The 21,200-nt window shown below is 41.9% G+C and overlaps 1 protein-coding gene across 1 annotated transcript; it reads left to right on the top strand.

Moving 5' to 3' along the window:
- Nucleotides 1–198: 198 nt before the first annotated feature.
- On the top strand, nucleotides 199–21,120 carry nup205 (nucleoporin 205). Its single transcript, XM_019894049.1, has 42 exons — nucleotides 199–286; nucleotides 1,078–1,220; nucleotides 2,310–2,481; nucleotides 2,658–2,802; nucleotides 2,936–3,095; nucleotides 3,189–3,417; nucleotides 3,939–4,103; nucleotides 4,201–4,376; nucleotides 4,471–4,587; nucleotides 5,634–5,771; nucleotides 5,898–6,048; nucleotides 6,158–6,363; nucleotides 6,458–6,640; nucleotides 6,945–6,995; nucleotides 7,281–7,490; nucleotides 7,564–7,801; nucleotides 7,887–8,076; nucleotides 8,149–8,269; nucleotides 8,789–8,870; nucleotides 8,949–9,113; nucleotides 9,215–9,339; nucleotides 9,441–9,555; nucleotides 10,092–10,241; nucleotides 10,829–10,903; nucleotides 12,489–12,646; nucleotides 12,721–12,801; nucleotides 12,916–13,107; nucleotides 13,198–13,399; nucleotides 13,468–13,566; nucleotides 13,670–13,818; nucleotides 15,673–15,864; nucleotides 15,948–16,069; nucleotides 16,153–16,285; nucleotides 16,944–17,070; nucleotides 17,148–17,221; nucleotides 17,329–17,457; nucleotides 17,854–17,980; nucleotides 18,491–18,663; nucleotides 18,735–18,864; nucleotides 19,096–19,224; nucleotides 19,698–19,771; nucleotides 20,707–21,120. Exons 1-42 carry the CDS (start codon nucleotides 259–261, stop codon nucleotides 20,857–20,859), a joined length of 5,979 nt encoding a protein of 1,992 aa, XP_019749608.1. The 5' UTR covers nucleotides 199–258; the 3' UTR covers nucleotides 20,860–21,120.
- The last annotated feature ends 80 nt before the right edge of the window (nucleotides 21,121–21,200 follow it).

Genomic DNA, 21,200 nt, shown 5'->3' with positions numbered 1-21,200 from the left:
GTCGAAATTTACGGCTACCAACTGTAAACTACAATTCCCATAAAAGAGAATCCCAATACCTTGCCTGATAGAGTTGTAATTAAGTATGGCCATGTGTTGAATATACATGGATATATAATTGAAATCGCAGTCTCAGAAAACATTTCAAATCCGTTTTTAAAAGAGAATACTTAATGAATATGTGAATGAAAGCTTGATTGGTTTGAATTCTATTCAGGCACAAACGGACGGCCCGCTGTCCTCCCTTTGGATTGTGTCATGGCGGTGCAGATGGCGGTAAATTCGGGTATGAACCACAAATCCTGAATGTTTAATTTTTATTTGCTTATTGGGCGTTAATTAATGAATAGGACTTATCGAACAAGCACATTTATATAGGTTTTTAAGACATGCATTCCTTATTCTGCAAAAGTTACGACCGCGTGGTGAGCCCTGCCCTTAAGATTGGGCTGCTAGGCTAAAGCAGCTTGTAATCGGAGAAAACTTGACATGTTGAGAACAAACGTGGAACGAAAAGTCCATTTTATAATAAACGACCACACGTTTGGATTTTGGCCACCCTAACACGACGCCATGTCAGCTCATCTGCTCTGTTTAACATGTGCTTAAAACGATTTAATCAGATGTCACTGGTGTGTTTACGTATTTTGTTGAGGACTTGTCGGATGAGCGTCACGAGACTATAGAAATAGTCAGAAAAAAACGTAATGTTAAATTAGTAGTTTAGGGACAGTGAATGCCTAAATATTTGACAGCTATATTTAAATAAAAGAATCCCACCATCCCGTCTAGCAGGCAACACATTGACAACACATGTGTTTTTTGCTGTTCTCTAGCAGTTCTCTAGAGCTGAATGGAAATATTCACGTTTGTTCCACGAAAACGTCCTACAACGTCCACTTTTGGTGTAAATGTGAATTCACAAGTTTAGGAAAAAGTCAAACTAAATTCATCAAGAAAGGTTATTGTGCATTTTAGGTTCACTCTGAAATTTCACCCCAAATCCAAATGTCCCTAACCTTTTCCGAGTTGTGTATGTTGTGTACCTGACCTTTGAGATCTCCTGTTCTCATGTAGGAGCCAGTCTGTGGGGGCCACTAAAGGAGCTATGGGAGACAGTGGAGGGAGCTGTGTTAAGAAGACAGCCAGAGAGCTTCCATCTGCTCGACCTGCAGTTGAAAAAACACAAGCCACACTTTCTGTCCCTCTTTAAGAACCCGGTGAGCTATGTACATAGCCCCCTTAGCGGAGCTGGACATTTAATCAAAATGTAACTGTGTGATCAATTTTGTCTTCTTATCGTTCTGTAAAACGTTATAATCGAAGAAAATCTCTTCATGTGCAGAATGACATGGTACATTTGCAAGTTGGCAACATTGTGAAAGGATCCTAAATGTACATTGTTGCTCGCTTAGCAAGTGTGGGAAGCATATGTGATTCTGCTGTCCCACAGCATGCTTTAAACCTCTTTGACACCCATCTGAAGGTTACTGTAAAACTAAGAATACAAAAAAAAGAAATACTGTACTGACGTACATTTAAAAACAAGACATGCTTTGTTTTTTCACACCTCGCTAATGGTAAAGTCAATGTAAAATCCCATTGACATGGTAATGTGAAATTACCGTTGGCTTTGGAAATAAAATTCCTTCAAATTATTGGTAGTGGTAAATATAGTGCACTTATAAGTGATTTGTTTACACTATATTGTACCCTTCTCACGCACACGTTTATAAACTAACAGGAGGTTCTCCAATAACTTTTTTTGTTGTTGTTGTACCAACACATATGTCTACATGATATGTCAAGAAATACAATCGCCGAGGTCCCAGGTTAGCCAAGTAAGACAAGACTTGTGATAATCAAGGTAGAACAATAATATAGGATAAAATAAATATGATCAAGAGATACCTCAACTTTATTTAAATAGCGCTCTCACAACAACTGCAGTTGTCACAAAAAACGGAGAACACTTTGAACATGTGCAAAGATGCAAGGCTTCAAAGGTGTGGATTTAGCAGAATGACAATGCAAGAGGCATGAATTTCACGTGATATTTACCCAGTCATTTTGTACTCAACAAAATGAATAGAGTCCAACGGGAAAAAAAATTCAATATGAATGGGCATGAGGCTTTGAGGATAAGTCGTTAAATTCTGAAGTCAATGAATAAAAGTTAGATTAATCATGATTCCTGTCTCAATCAAAATAACCGGGATTATTACTCCCTAGTCTCATGTATTGCATGTGTCTTTGCTACAATGTCCCACATCATGTGCCTGCAACATCCTCCTCTTCCTCATTTTTAGGCAAAGAGTGCAGAGCAGAGAGAGAAGGTGCGGAAAGCCAGCACAGAAGGCATCGCCATCCAGGGTCAGCAGGGATCCCGACTCCTTCCAGAGCAGCTTCTGTCAGAGGCCTTCATCCTCAGTGATTTGTTTGACATTGGAGAACTGGCAGCTGTGGAGCTTTTGTTGGCAGGTCCGTATTAAAAAACAAACAAAAAAAAAAAACCAACACAAAAAAAAACACACCCAGATATACAGCGTCTTTGAATATGCTTTATACAAAAATCCACCAGAGAGATGTTTAACATCATGGTACCTTTACCTTGTTTGTCATAGATGGATGTTTGACTGTCTTTATTTTTCCCCCAGGTGAGCAGCAACAGTCCCACTTTCCAGGTTTGACACGTGGCTTGGTGGCAGTGCTCCTCTATTGGGATGGAAAGCTTTGTGTGGCCAACTCTCTGCGCACACTTATTCAGTCACGCCATGGAAAGACATTCACGCTGGACCTCAGGTAACAGCTACCAGTTGTTCTCCAGGTGGATTCAGCCCTCGAGCACATGCAATATATTACAGGGACTGATCATTCACAGTCTCTGCAGTACTTTTGAAAAGTTTTTTGACTTCTTTACCCCCACCTCACTTAGTGGAGAGCTGGTGTCTTTGACGACACATTTCACAGATGAACTGATGAGCCAGGGATTGACCAGGCGCATCCTGACCTTGGTAAATGAGATCAATCTGACCCGTGAGTTTGAGCGGCTTCAGAAGGAGCGAGGCCTGGGCAATGAAAAGCACAGGAAGGAGGTAGGGGGAAATATTTTAATATTATTTTTTTAACCTGTAAACTATGATATTGTCTTTATCAGCCATGTTTGATCTGTCTTCCCCTTTCCCCAGGTTTCAGACCTCATTAAAGAATGCAGGCAGGCCCTTGCGGACAGCCTGTTTGCATGGACCTGCCAATCACCATTGACTAAAGATGACACTTTGGCTCTCATTGCTCACTTGGAGACAATATCGGCTCAAGCGGATGGCTCACTGGATAGTGTGAACCTGGCTCTGGTCATGGCGTTGATGTACTGTTTGGATGTCAGCTTCATTGAGCAAGGCACTGAAGATAGAGAAGGTGAGAATTATTGATAATATTTAGAAGGGTTTGGACATTTCTATAACATCTTTATTCAACAGTTATTTTTCAAATATTAAGGTAACTATTAAGTCAAAGTAGAAAGGCACTGCAAGGCTTAGTGATAAATCTCTTCAAATTCCAATGCCAACAGGTCATTCAAGAGAAACGTACTGTAGCTCTACCCTACTCATTCAGTGATTCATAACCCAAGAGTTTTTATGTTCCTATGCTGAAAATATGTCTTTATGTGAAACTGGTCCATGGCGCAATAAATGTTGGGGACCATTGTCCTCAGTCACAGAGTCCATCCTGTAGGCCAGGGGTGGGAAATAGAAGTTCAGCTGCTCTTAAGACTTAAATAATTGTACCCTCTCTGGGTTGTTGAAACTACTGCAATCCTTTATGCCCTCAGTGTGATTTGAACACAATTCAACCTCACTAAGAAATTCCACATGATTGACATAATTCCTATTGACTGTAACTATATTCATCAGTGTGTGTTTTTGATATAACCTTAGATCTGCTTCAGGCACTGCCGCTGCTCACAGAGAGAGATTATGTGTCGGCAGTGCACAGTCGTTTGATGGACAGCGAGCCATGGAAGCTTCCCGGCCTGCAGGCTGTGTGTCGCCTGACTTGGGCTCTTTCTCTGAGGGTACTGTCGCAACTGCCACAAGGTTCAGGTTAGGTTCACATTTTTTGGAATGTTTAAATTACCAGGACCTTTGATGTACGTACGTGCTGTTCAAATGGAATACATTTCACATTTGTTCTGGCCAGCCCTCGTGGAGTTCACCGAGGCAGATGAGGCGCTGGCAGACCAGGCTGTCTTTGGAGATGTTTTCCTCTTTATCAAAGAGGGTATGCTCGATTGTGGGAGTTTCTTCCAGGAGGAGTTTTACATCCGCCGCCTCCATTCACTTATCACAGATTTTCTGGCACTAATGCCAATGAAGGTGAGCTATCACATTTTTTGTTGTTGTGCCGAATGATTTAAGACCATTGCTTTCTAAATATTGTTGAATTGTTTGGCTTTTACTGCTTTTCTAGGTAAAGCAGCTACGCAACCGTGCTGATGAGGATGCCCGCTTGGTGCATATGTCCTTACAAATGGATAACGAGCCTCCATCATCATTGCGCAAGGACTTGGACCACCTCATGATGCTTGTCAGTCTCCGATACATGCACACAAACACACACACACACACACACACACACACACACACACACACACACACACACACACACACACACACACACAGTTACAGATAGATTTATTTAAACTCACACTTTTATCATATTCATTACAAAAGCCAAATGAATAAAGTCTTCCTTGACAAAGGCAGTACAGTAATGCCTTGACTTGATTGACACCATAGACTCAAATTTGTCATTCAGTAGAAACATTGCAGATGCTGTCACAAGATGAAATTGAAATGCACAGTACAAATTAAAAATACAGAATAGATTCCAAAAACGCAGACAAACCAACCCATATGTAAAATAAAATACGAACAATAAAATTAAAGTCTGTAACAGAAATTTTACATGTAAGGAGAAATCATTGCACGTTCTATATTGCATGTATTGTGTTGCACGCGACCCTCTCATTTTATATTCAGCAATCTTATGGCGGTCAGATAAAAACTGTTCATGAATCTGGCAGTTTTTGCACTGGTAGCGTTTTCCTGATGGCTGGAGGGAAATGATTTATTAAAAGGGTGTGAGCTGTTTCCACTGATACCCTGAGTCCCGGACTACCTATAGTTGGCAGTGTGGCACCAATTATCTTTTGTGCCGTCCTCACAACTCTCCCCAGCGCCTTCCTGTACATGAGGCTGCTGCTCTCGCACCACAGGGAGATGCCTTTCGTCAGTCTACTGTTCTTCTGTAAAACCTGTTTTGGGTACATTGTTTTAGCTACATGGATATTAAGAGCACAATGCTTTACTATAGTAGATCACTTTAAAAATAACAACCACAATTCTGTATGTAAAATGGCAGTGGAATTAATAGCTGATTCAGATACATAAAATTTAGACTAACTCCTGAGCTGAGCTGGTAGCTAATGGGCTTCTCAATAAATTAAATGAAACTATTGTTGATTCTATAATCCAACAATCTTCTCAAAGGTTCATGCTTTAACTCAACATAGTGTTTCAATCCTTAAAAGTAAAATGTTTGTGTGTCTGTGTCCCTCTTTCCCCCCCCAGATAGGAGAGTTCTACTGCAAGGATCCATTTGGAATGGAGTTGGGTCTAGAGTTCTGGTGTCCCACAGAGCCCCTCCAGCACAACTCTTTGCAAGGGTCCTACCTGGGAATGGCTCTGCAAAGGCCTCCACATAAACAGGTAAGATTTTTTCAAATTCCCTTCATAATGATCAGTCTTAACATTCTTCTCCTTCGACAAGTTATGTTTTTTTCAATCAGTTTATCATTTCAATCTGTCTGATTTTCTTTCCACGCATTGATGCAGGTGGTTCTGTCCAAGTTTGTGCGTCAAATGGGGGACCTTCTGCCCTCCACCCTCTACATCTCCTATTTACGGATGCTGAAAGGTCTTGCCAATGGTCCTCAATCTGCTCACTACTGCTTCAGCTTGCTGAAAACCAATGGAGCTTCACATGGTAAGAGGAATGAAATGATTGCTGTCAATTCAAGCCGATTTTAAAATTTTATTTTAGTGTTTCATCACATAACATTGCATGCCAAGTATATTCATGTCCTTTAATGCAGGTGATAATATCCAGGGAGTAACAGGCTGTCCAGTGTCATGGGAGCATTTTTTCCACTCCCTCATGCTCTACCATGAAAATTTGCGCCGAGACCTACCAAACCCTGATGCAGTTCATTATCGGCACCCACCTCTTCGAGGAATCACTCAACGAGAACTGGAAGGACTCACCTCCTTTTTGCAGTTACTCACTACAATTATTACATGGGTGTGTTTGTCGAGATTATCCATTTTCTGTTATTTTAGCCATACCTTGGCCTGGGAATGTTGTGTAAATGTGAACCGTTTATGTATTTTTCTAGAGTGAAAATGCTCGCCTAGCATTGTGTGAGCACCCCCAGTGGACTCCTGTGGTGGTGATGCTGGGGTTGCTTCAATGCAGTGTTCCACCTGTCCTGAAAGCGGAGATTCTTCGCTGCCTGGCAGCCTTTGGCAAATCGCCTGAAATCGCTGCTTCGCTCTGGCAATCATTAGAGTACACACAGGTTGGCCTTTTTTTTCCTCGTAACTTAATTCATTCCTATTGTCAATTAGATAAAATGCTCAGGATATGGATTTGTGATGTCAACAAAGGGTTAAACTAATGCAAGGATCCACACTGCCCCTAAATGGTGACATTTTGCTCCTAAAATTTCAGACAATGCAATTAATGTTTTACATTTACTTGCATATCTGCGACCAATACATTTTCAAATTTTTGATACAGGAATATATTTTTTTTCTATCATCTGCTCCACACCCATATACTATTTTAGAATGGTACCCTATAGTTATATTTTTCTTCTGCAGATTCTTCAGACAGTGCGTGCGCCTGGACAAAGACAGGCAGCAGGAATTGAGGTAAGTGGGCTTGATATACGATTACATTCGTGTATAGATCCATGTTTTGATCAAGAAAATGTGTAATGTTAAGTGTAAAGTGTGTCTTTTTATTAAGTTGTAAGCTGTGTCGCAAATGTAGCACTTGAAACATTCATTAGGCAGGTGCACATGTTTTAACGTGTTCTCATTAGTAACATAATGACATCACTTCACTTTGCTGATTTAGATACCTTGTAAAAAATTGTCATATAAACTCCGAACTCCCTTGTTGGGCAATTTTTTTTCCTTATTCTGTCCTCTCAGGTGGAGCTTAATGAGATTGAGTCGAGCTGTGAGGAGTACCCTCTGACACGAGGCTTCTGTCATTTGATAAGTACATTGGTGGAAAGCAGCCTTCCCTTTAATTTGGGCGCAGGACTGCGTGTGCCAGGCTTTCAGCCATACCTGAATTTCTTGCGTGACACCGTCTTCCTGGCTTTCCCCACCAGAGCATATCGGCATCCATCTGAAAAGGTGCATATGCAGCTCATTATTTGTATTCACAATTTTTACACACGCATACTCATTCTGTTTTGCCTTTTGCCAGTGGGAAGTAGCTGACACTGCACTCGAAGTGTTCCACAAGCTGCTGCGAGATTATGAGCCGCAGCCGTCGGACTTTGTCCATGAGATGGTGGAGCTGCAGGGTGAGCTGGTCCCAGCCCACAAGCCACCAGGACACAGCATCATGTTTCACCTGCTCAACGACTCGCCCATGTTGGCGCTCTGCCTCAGCGTGCTGGAGGAGGGTGTACGCCAGCTGGACACCTACGCCCCTTTTCCTGGTGAGTTGACATCCAGGCTGCTGTCACTGCCTAACTGAGAAATCTTGTGGCCGTTGGTTTCAAGTGTGATGCAATCTTCTTCCAGGCAAGAAGTATCTGGAGTCTGCAGTACTGCACTGCCTCTGCCTGCTAGACCTGACCCTGCAGAAGGAGGTGGTGTTCATGGATCTCCTCAGGGAGAGCCAGGCTTCTTTTTTGATTTCCCCATTGGAGCAGCTTCTCCAAGGGGTCAGTCCTCAAACCCGCAGAGCAGATCACATTGTGAATGTGGCCAGGTAATAACCAGCGCTGATCAGCAATATTGGTGGTGCTTTGTACAAATTATTTAATGGATTGTTTGTTGCCAGGTATCTCTACCACAATGACTCCAATCCAGAGGCTGCCTTCCAGAGTGCCAAGATCTTGCGTCGCATTGCAAACTATCCAAACATTCAAGATAGGCTCGTAGGAGATTTCACACATGACCAGGTACATTCCTTAGATATTATATCAAACCAAGTTAGAGGAAATAGAAATCATCATTTGAGCTACTATGTATCTTCCGGGGTGCAGATGAATTTAGCCCTGCTGAAGCTGCTGCCTCCGCGACCCGACAATGGTTACTTGGTAGAAAATCGATGGATGGATGAAATGTTTTACCAACAAACATTTTTGTTATGCATTCCAAAATCATATGCCATCTACCATCCACACTCAATGACCCAGTGGTCCCCATCTTATGCTATATTCCTGAAATATGAGAAGAATATCCACCCCTCCGGTGCTTGGCAGAGTAATGCATATGATATAATTGCAATAAAAGGATTATTGTTCTCTGACAGTGTCAATCAAAATCTTTGGTTGTGCAGGTTTTCCTGAAAAGTGTATGTTAGTTTACTGAACAAACACATTGAAATATTAATGATCTATCTTACATCATTCATCTTTTATCTTAAGTAGCATCAAGTTAAACTTTTTATTTGTATTTTTTTTCCCCTGTTCCCTTAGGTTGTGAGTGACAAGCTAATGGCCGGCTTTGTGGAGTGTCTGGATAATGACGAGGCAGAAGAAGGAACTGAAACAGAAAATGGTGCATCACCTGCTTCTTGTCTCTTCGCCTTAAAATGTGGTTGATTATTTGCTCTGACCAAACTCTCTAAAATTCTAGATATAGATTCCCAAAAGAAGGTGTCACGAATCCGACATGAAACCCAAGTTCATATCCTCAACCTTCTCATCACCTCTTTGGAACTGAAAACACCCAATCTGGCATTGTATCTCTTGGGCTATGAAGTCAAGAAGCGTGTGTCCTCCACCAACCTGCAAGATCCAGGTGAGGATGTTGACATTGAATCTTCTTTCGTGACATCCAGCAAACAATTGAATCCTAACAACTGCGCAATGTAGCAGTGCATTAATAGCTGTATTTTACAGGGGTGTTAGGGTGCCCGCGGAGTTGTTTGCATGCCATCCTGAGTCTCCTGCAGAGAGGCACTGAGAAAAGGTCAGGACCTGTCCTCACTCAACACGCTCCACACCTGGCTGAGCTCTGCTACCAGGTATGTATTCCCCTCTCACGTAGAGTGCCCTAACATTTGATACTTCACGGTGTCAACCAGGCTCCTCTCAAATGTCTTAATTTCTTTTCTTGCATTCACAGGTGATCTACCAACTGTGTGCCTGCTCTGAAACCTCTGGACCAACAATGCGCTATTTGAGGACGAGCCAGGACTTTCTTTTTTCACATCTGCAACACCTGCCTTTCATTTTGCCTAGTGAGTATATTCATGAAAGAGAAGAAAAAGAACGAAAGTTACAAATGTAACTACGGTACGAAGCCTGAATGACCGCCAGAATATTCTGTCACTTGGAATCCTTGTAGTTACTCAAGAAAATTCAGTAAGAAACAAACCTCTGGTGACGCAGGAATTTAGTCCAGGGTCATCCGAGGGTCACAGGGGACTTTTTCGGTCCAGTGTGCATACTCGAACTGCACACTTGTGAAGGGAACTTCTTCTTCTTCTTCTTCTCCTTTCGGCACATCCCTATTCAGGGGTCGCCACAGCGAGTCAGTAAATCACACTTGTGAAGGGAACATTTGGTGTTTTCGGCACTGCCCCCGGTGGTCATTCGGGATTCATAGAACTGTAGTTACATTTGTAACATTCATTTTAGAATCTAACATTAAAGGACAATAAAGTATCACAACACTGAAATACAACCGCGTATTTAAAGTAGAAAAAATCTGCAATGGCTGGTTTAATGAAAACAATTCAAGCATATGACCTTTCTTTCTTTCTGATGTTCTCAGGGGACCAGATTGCTGCCCTGTCCCAGATGTCCTGGCTCATGAAAACAGCTGCAATCGAGCTGAGACTGACCTCACTGAACCGCCAGCGCTCACATACACAGCGCCTTGTCAACTTGCTGCTTGATGACCAGCCACAATCACAGCACGCAGGTGTTGTATTGCTGTGTATCCATGAGCACTTATTCAATATCTTCAAGGCAAAACTTGGGCTGAAAACGATGAACAATATAACGTTTGAAACTATTTAAGAGTACAAACCTTGTCCAAGGCCAAACAATCCTGTTCGGGATTTTCCTAAAATGCTTCATTTAATCATTATTTTTGGCCCATGACCCACCCCCAGAAATTGTTGAATCCTGTTTACCAACATAAATAGCAATGAAAAATGTGCCTGAAATCTTCTGCGGAAAGGTTCAAGTGAAAAATTTACACATTGTCAGCTGTTATAGTTTCAAAACAATGGCGTGCAATGACTATTGAAAACACTCAATACAACTGCAGCATTACACAACCGGTAATGCAACTACTACTATTCCTTTTAATAATAAGAAAAAAAAGATTATTTTCTTAATTTGGGTTGAGTAAATGTACGTACAAAAGGCTGACGCCTAAAATGCTCTGAGATCATCAGTAAAAGATCTTGACAGTCTTTTGATATACAATAAATGTAATGTTCCTTACTAGTTTGCCAAAGTCTGTAACAGACAAACCCACATGTTATGATTTTGTCTTTTTAGCTGAAGGAGAAGCCGGGATGGAGGAAGAAACTAGATCAGTCAGTGGTTTCTTACATTTTGACTCCGTTTCCAAAGGTATGTTTAATCTTGTTCGCATTCCCAGAAAAAAAAAAAAAAAAGTCAACCGAAACCATCATATTTTACACAATTGTACACAAGGTAAGACATTACTCAGGTGCTTATTGTTTCCCCTAATTTCAATTAATTAATTAAATGAAAAATACAGCTCAGTCTTTAAGTAAGCGACATGGCTGATGCTTAAAAACTTGTAGCTACCACAATTCAGTTTCAGTAAGATCCCTTCTACTTTTCAACTGCACTCCTCTTGAATGACGTTGAATCGAAACACATAGCGATGACCTATGATCCCATCCAAGGGACTTGTTGGTCCCTCTGATAATAAAAGGAAAGGAATGATAATAGTACCGTAATAAAATAAGAAAGAATAATAGTGGTAATGAAAAACTTTTGTATGAAAAATACCAATGGAAATCAGATACTGGATTAATTTTGAATTGGTTCAACAGAATAATTAAACTAAACAAACAAAAAACAAACCTCGTGAAACAGTTCTGCATTAAAACTAATGGTATTAACCAAAAAGGTTGTGGCAAATCCTGCCATCAAATAATTTTTGTAACTTCCAATGAGACCTCTCGGCAGGTGTTTTTGCCCACTTTTCATGGGCAAATTCCTCCAGTTGCTCCAGGTTTGAAGGGTGCTTTCTCTAGATGGCATGTCGTCGCCTATGACGTCCGTGTTGGCTCAAACGATGACGGATGGTGCAATCTGACACTGATGTAACTTGACCTAAACGTTCACATTTAATTTCTTCTGAGGTATTTCTGGGTTCATTTTTAACTATTCTATTATCCAGCTTTTCAATTAGTCATCACATTTCTTCCAAAGGCAACTTCCAGGGAGGTTGGCATCAGTCCCAACGATTCTAAATTATCTGAATAATATTTGCAACTCTTGTCACATGAGCATCAAGCTGCTTAAAGATGGTCTTATGGCCTTTCCCTTTCACATGCTTGTTTCTAATTTTCTTTCTAACTTCGTGAGACAACTCTCTCCTTCATTTCCTCCAGTGCATGTTAAATGTGACACACACCTTTTGACCAAGCAGTTCAGTGATGACTTGTCACCCTTTAAATAGGCCGACCGACAAGTCTGTAAGCAGCTGTGATGCAAATTAGAGGACACACCTTGGTTCAACTTGTCTCTATGGTCAAATTATTTTCATTGTTTTCCTGGGGTATCATCAATTTTATCCAGGCCTATTTCATGATTTTGGATTTATTTATTTTTAATATTTTTGTTGAACCACAATTTAAGACAATGTCAGATTTTCTGTGATTATTTTTCATTACATTTTATTTATTATTGCTATTATCATTTTTTTTTGTTGTGTTTACTTTCTTTAACTAACAAAGGGGTACCAACACCTTTGTCCATGCGCGTAGACACAAATAGCAGTGGATATAGCAAACACACAATGTGATTAGCACATATTGGGGCTACTTTAGTGCCCATGGATCAATTTGGGGTTTTAGTGTCTTGCTCAAGGCCACCACAGCCAGGTGTCTGGGGGATGTCGGGAGTGGAGGGTCTTGAAGTGGGGACGATCTTATCCACAATTCTTGTTTGATGTCACCAGTACGCAGAAAGTTACTGAGTGTGTTGGACGCCATCGACTTCAGCCAAGACATGCCTGAGCTGCTGCAGCTGGACTTTTTTGAGCGCACTCAGATAGAGCAAGTCATCTCCAACTGTGAACACGTCAATGAGCAAGGACACACTGTGTGCAATGTGAAGGTGGGTTTGTCGGTTTAACTGATGTGGTTGTGAAGACGTGACTGGTTTATCAATATTTAAATTGTCCTTCACAGTTGCTCCATAGAGTGCTGGTTGCTGAGGTGAATGCTCTGCAAGGCATGGCGGCTATTGGACAGAGACCTCTGTTATTGGAGGTGCATGAACTGAATACAAACTGCTATGATTTTATGTTCACCTTTGTTTGTGGTTGGAATACTGGTGATAAGGTTGTGCGATTTCACCTCAATTAAAGCATTGTGTTTTCCTAGGAAGTGAACTCGATCCTGCAGCAGGTGGTGGAACGTAACCGTGTCCGACGGAGTTTGAGTGCAAAGCGACATGCGCTGCAGTCCTGGAGGAGCCTCGTTGAGACGCTCCTGACCGCCTGCCCTGCTGACCTCATAGCTGTCGAAGAGAGACAACTCATCATCAGAGACCTGCTTCTAGACCTGCATGACAAGGTTGATGAAGCGGGTACCCCACTTGCGAATACTGGAATTAATTCCAACTATTTGTATGTAACTTGTGCTGGTGTACCGCATGTTGCTTAGGTTCTATCTGAGGATGCAGCGGGAGAGCTAATGCCCATTGTTGCTGGGGCAGTCTTCACTCTGACTGCTCACCTCAGCCAATCGGTGTTGTCTGAACACCAGCAAGGGGCTGGATTAGAATCCTCATCCGGTTTTGCCTCAATAGCAAACTCTGCCCTCCATCTTATCCTTCGCAAACTGCTGGACTTCATCCTTTCTACTGGTGCGTATCAACCACCACCAACTTCAAACCCTATTACACTGTTATAACATTGTCTTCTACATCTTAAGGAGGAGGATACCAGCGTCTGCGTGCACACTTATATGGCTCTTTGCTGTACTATCTTCAAATTGCTCAGAAACCTGAGGAACCAGATACTTTGCAGATGGGTAAACCAAAAATGTTATCATTACACCAATCTACTTATCTGTAAGCCACTGTATCATTACAGAAGTGTGGTCATCCCATCCACTTTCTTCTGTGTCCTTCTAGCTGGGAGGGCAATGTGGGAGCGTCTCACAGCCCCTGAAGATGGCTTCTCCAAACTCCAGCGAGAGAACCTCACTATCATCGAGAGCTATGGCAGAGCACTAATGGAGGTGGTGTGCAGGGATGCATGTGACGGCCATGAAATTAGCAGGGTATGTTTCTGTCTCTTGTTTTTTCACCAGTGAATGCAATTGGACTCTTGCAGGGATGCATTTTTGGTGTTCCGTTTGTCAAATGTAACATACAGTACTACGACACTTTTTTATTCCACCTGAAGCGTATGCGCAGTTCAGAGATGAAAGTCCTCCGGATTTTCCCGGAATTCCGGGTTTTTCAAATTTTTATGAAAATTTCTCCGGAGAATTGAGGAAAATAAAATTAATCCGGATATTAGTTGACAACATTGGACGAAGACGCGTTTGAGTTCGTTGTATTGCTTTCACGAGCGTAGCCATATTGAGGCACTAACACTAGTAACAGTAAAGAGATTTTTGTTTGTGTAATAACGACAGAAGACCCGATGGCGTTTGACTAATGGTTTAGTAGAACGAATGGCAACTCGCAACAACAGTAGCAAGCGTCATTTTGCCACTTGGGTTATACCATCTCAACTAGAATGTGGGGGATAGTCCCCAAAACACTTTTCGTCTCTCTATAAACACACTTGCTAAACCCCAGTGGAACGAATAAAAGACGCCGTGGTCAAGACAGTTGTCGTAAAAAATCATAGGTGTGCATACACTGCCGAGATGTCCTTCATTGACCGTACTGCTTAACAGTTTTTTTTAACGCTCATTAGTTGGTTCACTATCCCCACACACTTCCGGTGTGTGGCTTGACACAACGCATGCGCACGGCCCACGTACATATGCGACACACACTGAGTTGGCATTCACCCTGTTCGACAATGCAACAATATTAAATCAATCATTTTGATTCTAATATGAAATTTTTGACTCTGCATGTTTTTTTGTTTTGTTTTGGTTTTTTTTACAGCCAATTCGCTTCTCAATTTGAGTGACCACCGATTTGTGCACAGCCCGAATAACAATTTCTTTACATTCACTGTAATAGTTTTTTTTTTCCATCAAGAGTCACGCGGCACTTAACTGCCAGAGATGAAAGTGGACTTTTCTGAAAATTCCGGAAAAAATAAATAAATAAATGTGTGTGTGTGTGTGTGTGTGTGTATATATATATATACACACACACACACACACACACACATTTATTTATTTATTTTTTCCGGAATTTTCAGAAAAGTCCACTTTCATCTCTGGCAGTTAAGTGCCGCGTGACTCTTGATGGAAAAAAAAAACTATTACAGTGAATGTAAAGAAATTGTTATTCGGGCTGTGCACAAATCGGTGGTCACTCAAATTGAGAAGCGAATTGGCTGTAAAAAAAACCAAAACAAAACAAAAAAAACATGCAGAGTCAAAAATTTCATATTAGAATCAAAGTGATTGATTTAATATTGTTGCATTGTCGAACAGGGTGAATGCCAACTCAGTGTGTGTCGCATATGTACGTGGGCCGTGCGCATGCGTTGTGTCAAGCCACACACCGGAAGTGTGTGGGGATAGTGAACCAACTAATGAGCGTTAAAAAAAACTGTTAAGCAGTACGGTCAATGAAGGACATCTCGGCAGTGTATGCACACCTATGCCGCTATTTCACTGTTGATCTCTCCTGCTTCCAGAGCAACAAATGTTGTTCATGTCAACACAGCCAGCAAATGGGGATTTGGGTTGCGAGTCCAAGCTCTAGGTTTTATCGAGTAGAATGTTATTTTTCTTCATTAAAGGCAGGCAAAAATAAATGTTTTTGTAGTTGGCTGGTACAGATACTGGCATTCACTGCGTTTCAATGGGACAAAAGATATTTAATATTGTCGATATTCAAATATTCAAGTAAATTGACTTTTGAGCTTGTTCGTGGAACAGATTAAACTTGTGAGTCAAGGTACCACTGTTCTCATATCCACTGACAATAATGTCTCCCAGATGCTCGCCCTGGCGTTGCTTGACCGAATCCTGTCCATCGACCGCCAGAACCAGTGGCTGGTTTACGTTTGCAACAGCGGCTACCTGCGCTCGCTAGTGGAGAGCCTTCGTCAGGATGACACAGCCCTGCAGGGCCTGCTCACACCTCAGCCTCCCCTCCTCAAGCCACTCTACATCTACGAGAGCAAAATTGTGAGCAGCCATTTATATTTCTTCACCGAAGGCCTTTGCAAGTTCCATGTTCAGAAGGCTCAACGGCATCTGTGCGTTTCCAGGCCCTGCTGACTCGCGTGGCCAAGACGAACCAAGGTGCTGTCGAACTGCTCCGCTGTGGTTTGGTAGCACAACTAATTGAGTGTCAGGTGTTTGACATGATACCTGACAGTGAAGCTCACAGGTAAGAGTCACACTTACGAGTGGTTGAACAAAAACACATTTCCTCGACGAAACTGACTTGAAGGTGTCTGCTGGTGGGTACAGGGAGATGAGGGACCCGTCAGGTTTCATCCCCAGCCCTATGGACCGTTACAGACAGATTCTTTTACCCACCCTGAGGCTCTTCCAGGTGATACTCACCTCAACCACTATGAATCACCAGCAGGGGTCAGCACAGGTGAGAAATTGTTCTCTTGCATTCTCATTACGGGTTTCTGCATTTGTGGATATCTCAGGATACGACATTTTGAGATAACAAATGGTGCGCAATGAGGTACTTTGAGCAGTGGCCTCAAACTACGTTGGTTGTCACCCAGCACAAGAAGGCGAGCTCAGTTACCATCGTATTCAATGCTGTTCATTTACTGTTTAAATTTATGGCCCGAAAGGGGGTTTTATACAAATTTGTACTTTTAGTATAAATACTGCTTCATTAGCATAGGTTAAATTATAGAGTTCCGACTTTTGTTGTGTTGCCGTCTTTGGAACGGAACTCTCTCTGTATATGGAACTGTGACTTTTATTTTTACACCCTGAAAGTCAAAAGTCTTTGTCAATTCTCTTGTTTTCTTGTCAAATTGACATTTAATTAGCAAAAATAAAGAAGGTAGAACTTCTAACTGATCTCAATGAACACTGTGCAAGAGCTGTGTAAACAATGTGAAAATAGTTTTCTGTTGCATTTGACACTGCCTGATTTTTTACATGCTCATTCATTTTAATTAGGAACTAATAGTGTACTTGATGTGTGAGGTTAGTTGTTTTATCAATATATAATGTGTGTAACCATTTTGGAGCTTGTATCTTTTATCAGTGTGCATTTGTCGTGTTTATAGATCCTCCAGTGGCTGGTAGTCCATGCAGACACCATCCAATCACTGTTGCGCTGTCCAGAGCTCAGCATAGGAGCGTTGCAGGAGCTCTCTTTGCTTACTGGTATCATCAGTAAGACTGCTTTACCAGGTAATACAACAAGTTATTGACAAAACAAGATGAAAATGAAGAGACTTGGACATTGTTTCTGGTGACATTTGGTTCAGGAGCTCCCGAGATGGGCAGTGAAGTCAATGGCGCTGCTCTAATGGAGTTTCAAGGTCACATCAACAGATTCCAGGTTAGCTTGGTTATCGTGTCAGAAGTATTCATCATGCCTTCTTCAGCTTTTGTTTTATTGTTTTTGTCAAAAGATGCTCACGTAGTGTTGTTGTTTTTTTTTGAAAGCGCTTATGCTTGTTGCTGCTCAGCCGCCTGGCAGGCAGTGAGCGAGAGAGGTTACTGAAACAAGCTGAGATGACTTCAGCTGGAGACTCAGCGGAAAGGAGAGAAGAGATGGAGGTGGCCATGCAACAGGTACGAGCTGCCACGCTTGCATAACATCAAAGTTGATTACAACATGTGAATATTTTATAGTCAGTACTGGCTGTCTGTGTCATAATTTTTAATTTAATGTCATAAATGTGCTCTGTACTTAAGTTGGTAGGGTTTGTTACAATGCGAGTAGAAAAGTCAACACACAAAATGTAGGAAAGCAGGGCCAAGTGTAACTTTTGTAAAACAACTAAGTATAGTAAAGTGGAAAAGACCTTTGGTTCCACCTTTTTAAAAAGGGACATTTCCCAATTCCACGTATTCCTTTTTAATTTTATCCAACAGGTAAAATGAATGACAGCGATGCGTGTTCTATCTATAGCCGTAGTGCACATCTCTGTCATGATGTCATTGACCTGTGCTGCACTCTCACCTCAGGTTTGCGCTAACATCATGGAGTACTGTCAAATCCTGCTGCTGCAGAGCTCGGCTCAGGCCCAGTTCACTATCTGCCTCTTCAGCCCGTTCGGCAGCGAGCCGGCAGGCAGGGACGGAGGACGTGCAGGTCAGACCCTCAATACGAATCGATGAATGAGAACATGCTGTCTGTCCTCTTCACTAATTATGAAATTGAAGTTATGATGGAGATAATACTTCAACTTTTGACCACCGATACAATGGATATCACAATGTAAGTTGTGATGGTCGAACGAATCTTTCAGCTCATCCGAAGCTCACAAAATCTTGACTGCAGTATCAACTTTCTACCAGTAGAGGATGCTCAGAGACGGGAAAATCTTCATTGGGAGTTTGAACGCACTTTACAGTTAGATATAGTCTGCAAATACATCTGTTTTATGCAACCAACTTATATATATATATATATATATATATATATACACACACACACACACATATTTTTTTTTCCCCCAGTCTTACGAAATAGGTAACAACCAGCAAATCGGGTCAAAAGAAAACTCAGATAGAAAAGAGTGATTATATTATTAGAGCGCGTCTTATTCTCAAAATTGCAATATTTACTATGTCCACCATGAACCCTGCGTCTTGTGCATAGATCTGACATCCAGCTTGCCCAACATGGCATACTCACGAGCCCCCAGCCTGGGCCTGGTGCTCTTCCTGCTGAAGAACAGTGCCGCCGACTTCTTCCGCTTTCACCAGAGTCACAGGCAGAGTCTGGGCAAGCTGCAGAGTCTGGATCAGCTGCCCCCCGAGGAGCTCAAGGAGGTAATGACGGATGCGATGCTAACTCAGTCTAAGGCCGACACGCATCATCTAAGCAGACCTATCGTTTGTAGTTGTGCCAAGGCCTGGTGCCCGGTCCGGGAGGTGTGGAGAAAATCTCGTCGGTCCAAAGAAGTCTGCTGGCCAACAAAAGATTGGTGCAACTCATCAACAATAGAGCCAAGCTGCTGGCCCTCTGCTCCTGTATCCCTTTATGTAGATCTCATGTTACATGCGCTCATATGGGAGAACAGAGTCTATGTCGAATATTACAATGTCTGCAGATCCTCAAGCTTACATTATCTTAATGATACTTAGCAGCAGAGAAGGCCATGCTGGCTCTGATGCTCACCACTGTTTCAATGAGTACCTCCTGATCTCTACCTAATGTTGTAATGGTGCACCTTGTGGACAAACCTTAACATCCCCTCGCAGACATCATTGAGACGTGTCTCTTTGTGTTGTGGCGCCATCTGGAATATTACTTGCTGCACTGCACCCCCACCGACCCAAAGGACTCTCCACTGCCCGGGGCTACTTTGTATCAATCTCGCCTTGCGGACGGTAAGGGTCTCATGAACTTGTCGAGTACTCGATTTGTCAACTTAAATACACCACAATAACATTTATATCATGACGTCCACTTGTCGCTACGCTTTGTTTTTGGCTTGAGGAGCAGGCAGAACTGCTTGTGCTAACAGATAATTAAAATGAATGAAATTAGTCTGGCATTTTAAAATTGCCCTTCCTGCATAATCCACTTGTTTTCCACTGTTTTATGCATAATATATGTTAAAGTGTGTCTGCCACGTTTTGAATTTGGTGTGTATGCAGTTTGTGGATTGGACGCAATAGCTGATAAAAGGCAAAAGGTTTGCAAAACAAATGATCTTTTAACCTCAAAAAATGCTATATATGCCAATAAACCTCCAATACGTGTTTTTCCAAGAAAATTTGGGGAAAAAATGGCTCACAAACAAAAAAAAAACTTTCCAAAAATATGGGGGTGAAAAGTACTGTTATTTTTTCCCCTGCAGATTCGTTTGGCAGCCTGCAGGCAAGCACTGGACGTGGAGCCATCTCACGGGTCACTCGGCAAGATTTAGAGCTGGTAAGGATTGGAACTTAAAGGACGGCTTCATTTATTTTACATGCGTGACTTGATTGGTCATAATCAATTAGTTTAGCCTGGAAGAGTGTAAAATACACCTCTATATTGATATATTTCCCTCGTATGGCAACATTTTCTACACACGGTACGTCCATGATGAGTCCAACGAGACATAATGTGTTTATGTACACTCACTCACCACAGTGAGGTAGTAAAGCAAAGCAATGCCATAACGCCTTGCGAAAATTTGCATGGGTTTGACCAGAAACAAGAAACATTCCACATTTTCCACAAAAACGAACTTAAGTAAGTTTTGTCGAGACTCTGATGTGCGCAAGAACAAGCCGAGACACCAGACCAAAACAGCGCTCTTGATCATGCGCACAAGTGTTCAATAAACATGGTAGCCAGCTAGACTAGTTTCAAAATCGTTTTTCAAGTACCGTATTTTGCGCACTATAAGGTGCCTTGGAGTATAAGGCGCACCGTCAATTAATGGCCTATTTTAAAACTGTTTTTAAATATAGGGCGTACCGCATTATAAGACGCATAGAATAGAAGCCACAATAGTGGCTGCAGTCGTGTTATGCAGCCACTACTAGATAGAGCTATGCTAAAGGGACTACAATACAATACAGCGAGCTTTATATAGCGCTTTCACAACCGCTGCAGCTGCAATAAAGTACTTTACAGAACATTTAAAATACCACGTTCAAGAAATCAGAATATCGATCCATATATAAGGTGCATCGTATCATAAGGTGCACTGTCGGCTTTTGAGAAAATTGAATGCTTATAGTGCAGAAAAGACGAATCAAAATTAGTCATCAACAAAATATTAACTTATTACTGCTGTGAACGGCGTACATATGTGAAGTATCCAAGCATGTAGTACTGGTCCAGCATTGAAACCACCATTTGCCCTGCATTTGCAGTTGAAGAGTGACATGGCCGCTGGTTTTGGAGAGGCTCTCCAGAGGAAACTTCTGGAGGTGGAAAGCTTGTACAGCCAAGTGCGTTCCCGCTACACCTTCATCCAGGCTCTTGTACGCAGGATCCGAGGCCTCCTCAGACAGCCCAAAAGCTGAGAGCTCTCAATCATGGACAATTTTAGGGAAAAATTACGCAAAGCATAACATGACAGCAGCAGCAAGAAACCCTTTCAATTTTCTATCAATGCTTTTTCAGTCAGTCCATTCAAATATCACATAGGTGCTTGACTGATTATGTTGACCGACATTGCAAGGACTGTTCCTTAATGGATAAGACACGAACTCTTTTGCAAATAGGTAAAAATGTTTGTTGGTTTAATTCTTTTTGTGTGCAACTACATTTTCTATACAATTTAATGAGTGGCGCTTTTTCATTGCTCATCGGTATTCTCATTTGACTCTGCTCTGGTGCTGCCTTTTTGTCTCGAGTATTATGG

The sequence above is a fragment of the Hippocampus comes genome, unplaced genomic scaffold, assembly GCF_001891065.2.
Source record: "Hippocampus comes isolate QL1 unplaced genomic scaffold, H_comes_QL1_v1.1 scaffold104, whole genome shotgun sequence".
Taxonomy (NCBI): domain Eukaryota; kingdom Metazoa; phylum Chordata; class Actinopteri; order Syngnathiformes; family Syngnathidae; genus Hippocampus; species Hippocampus comes.
This window is presented reverse-complemented; position numbering and strand designations above follow the sequence as displayed.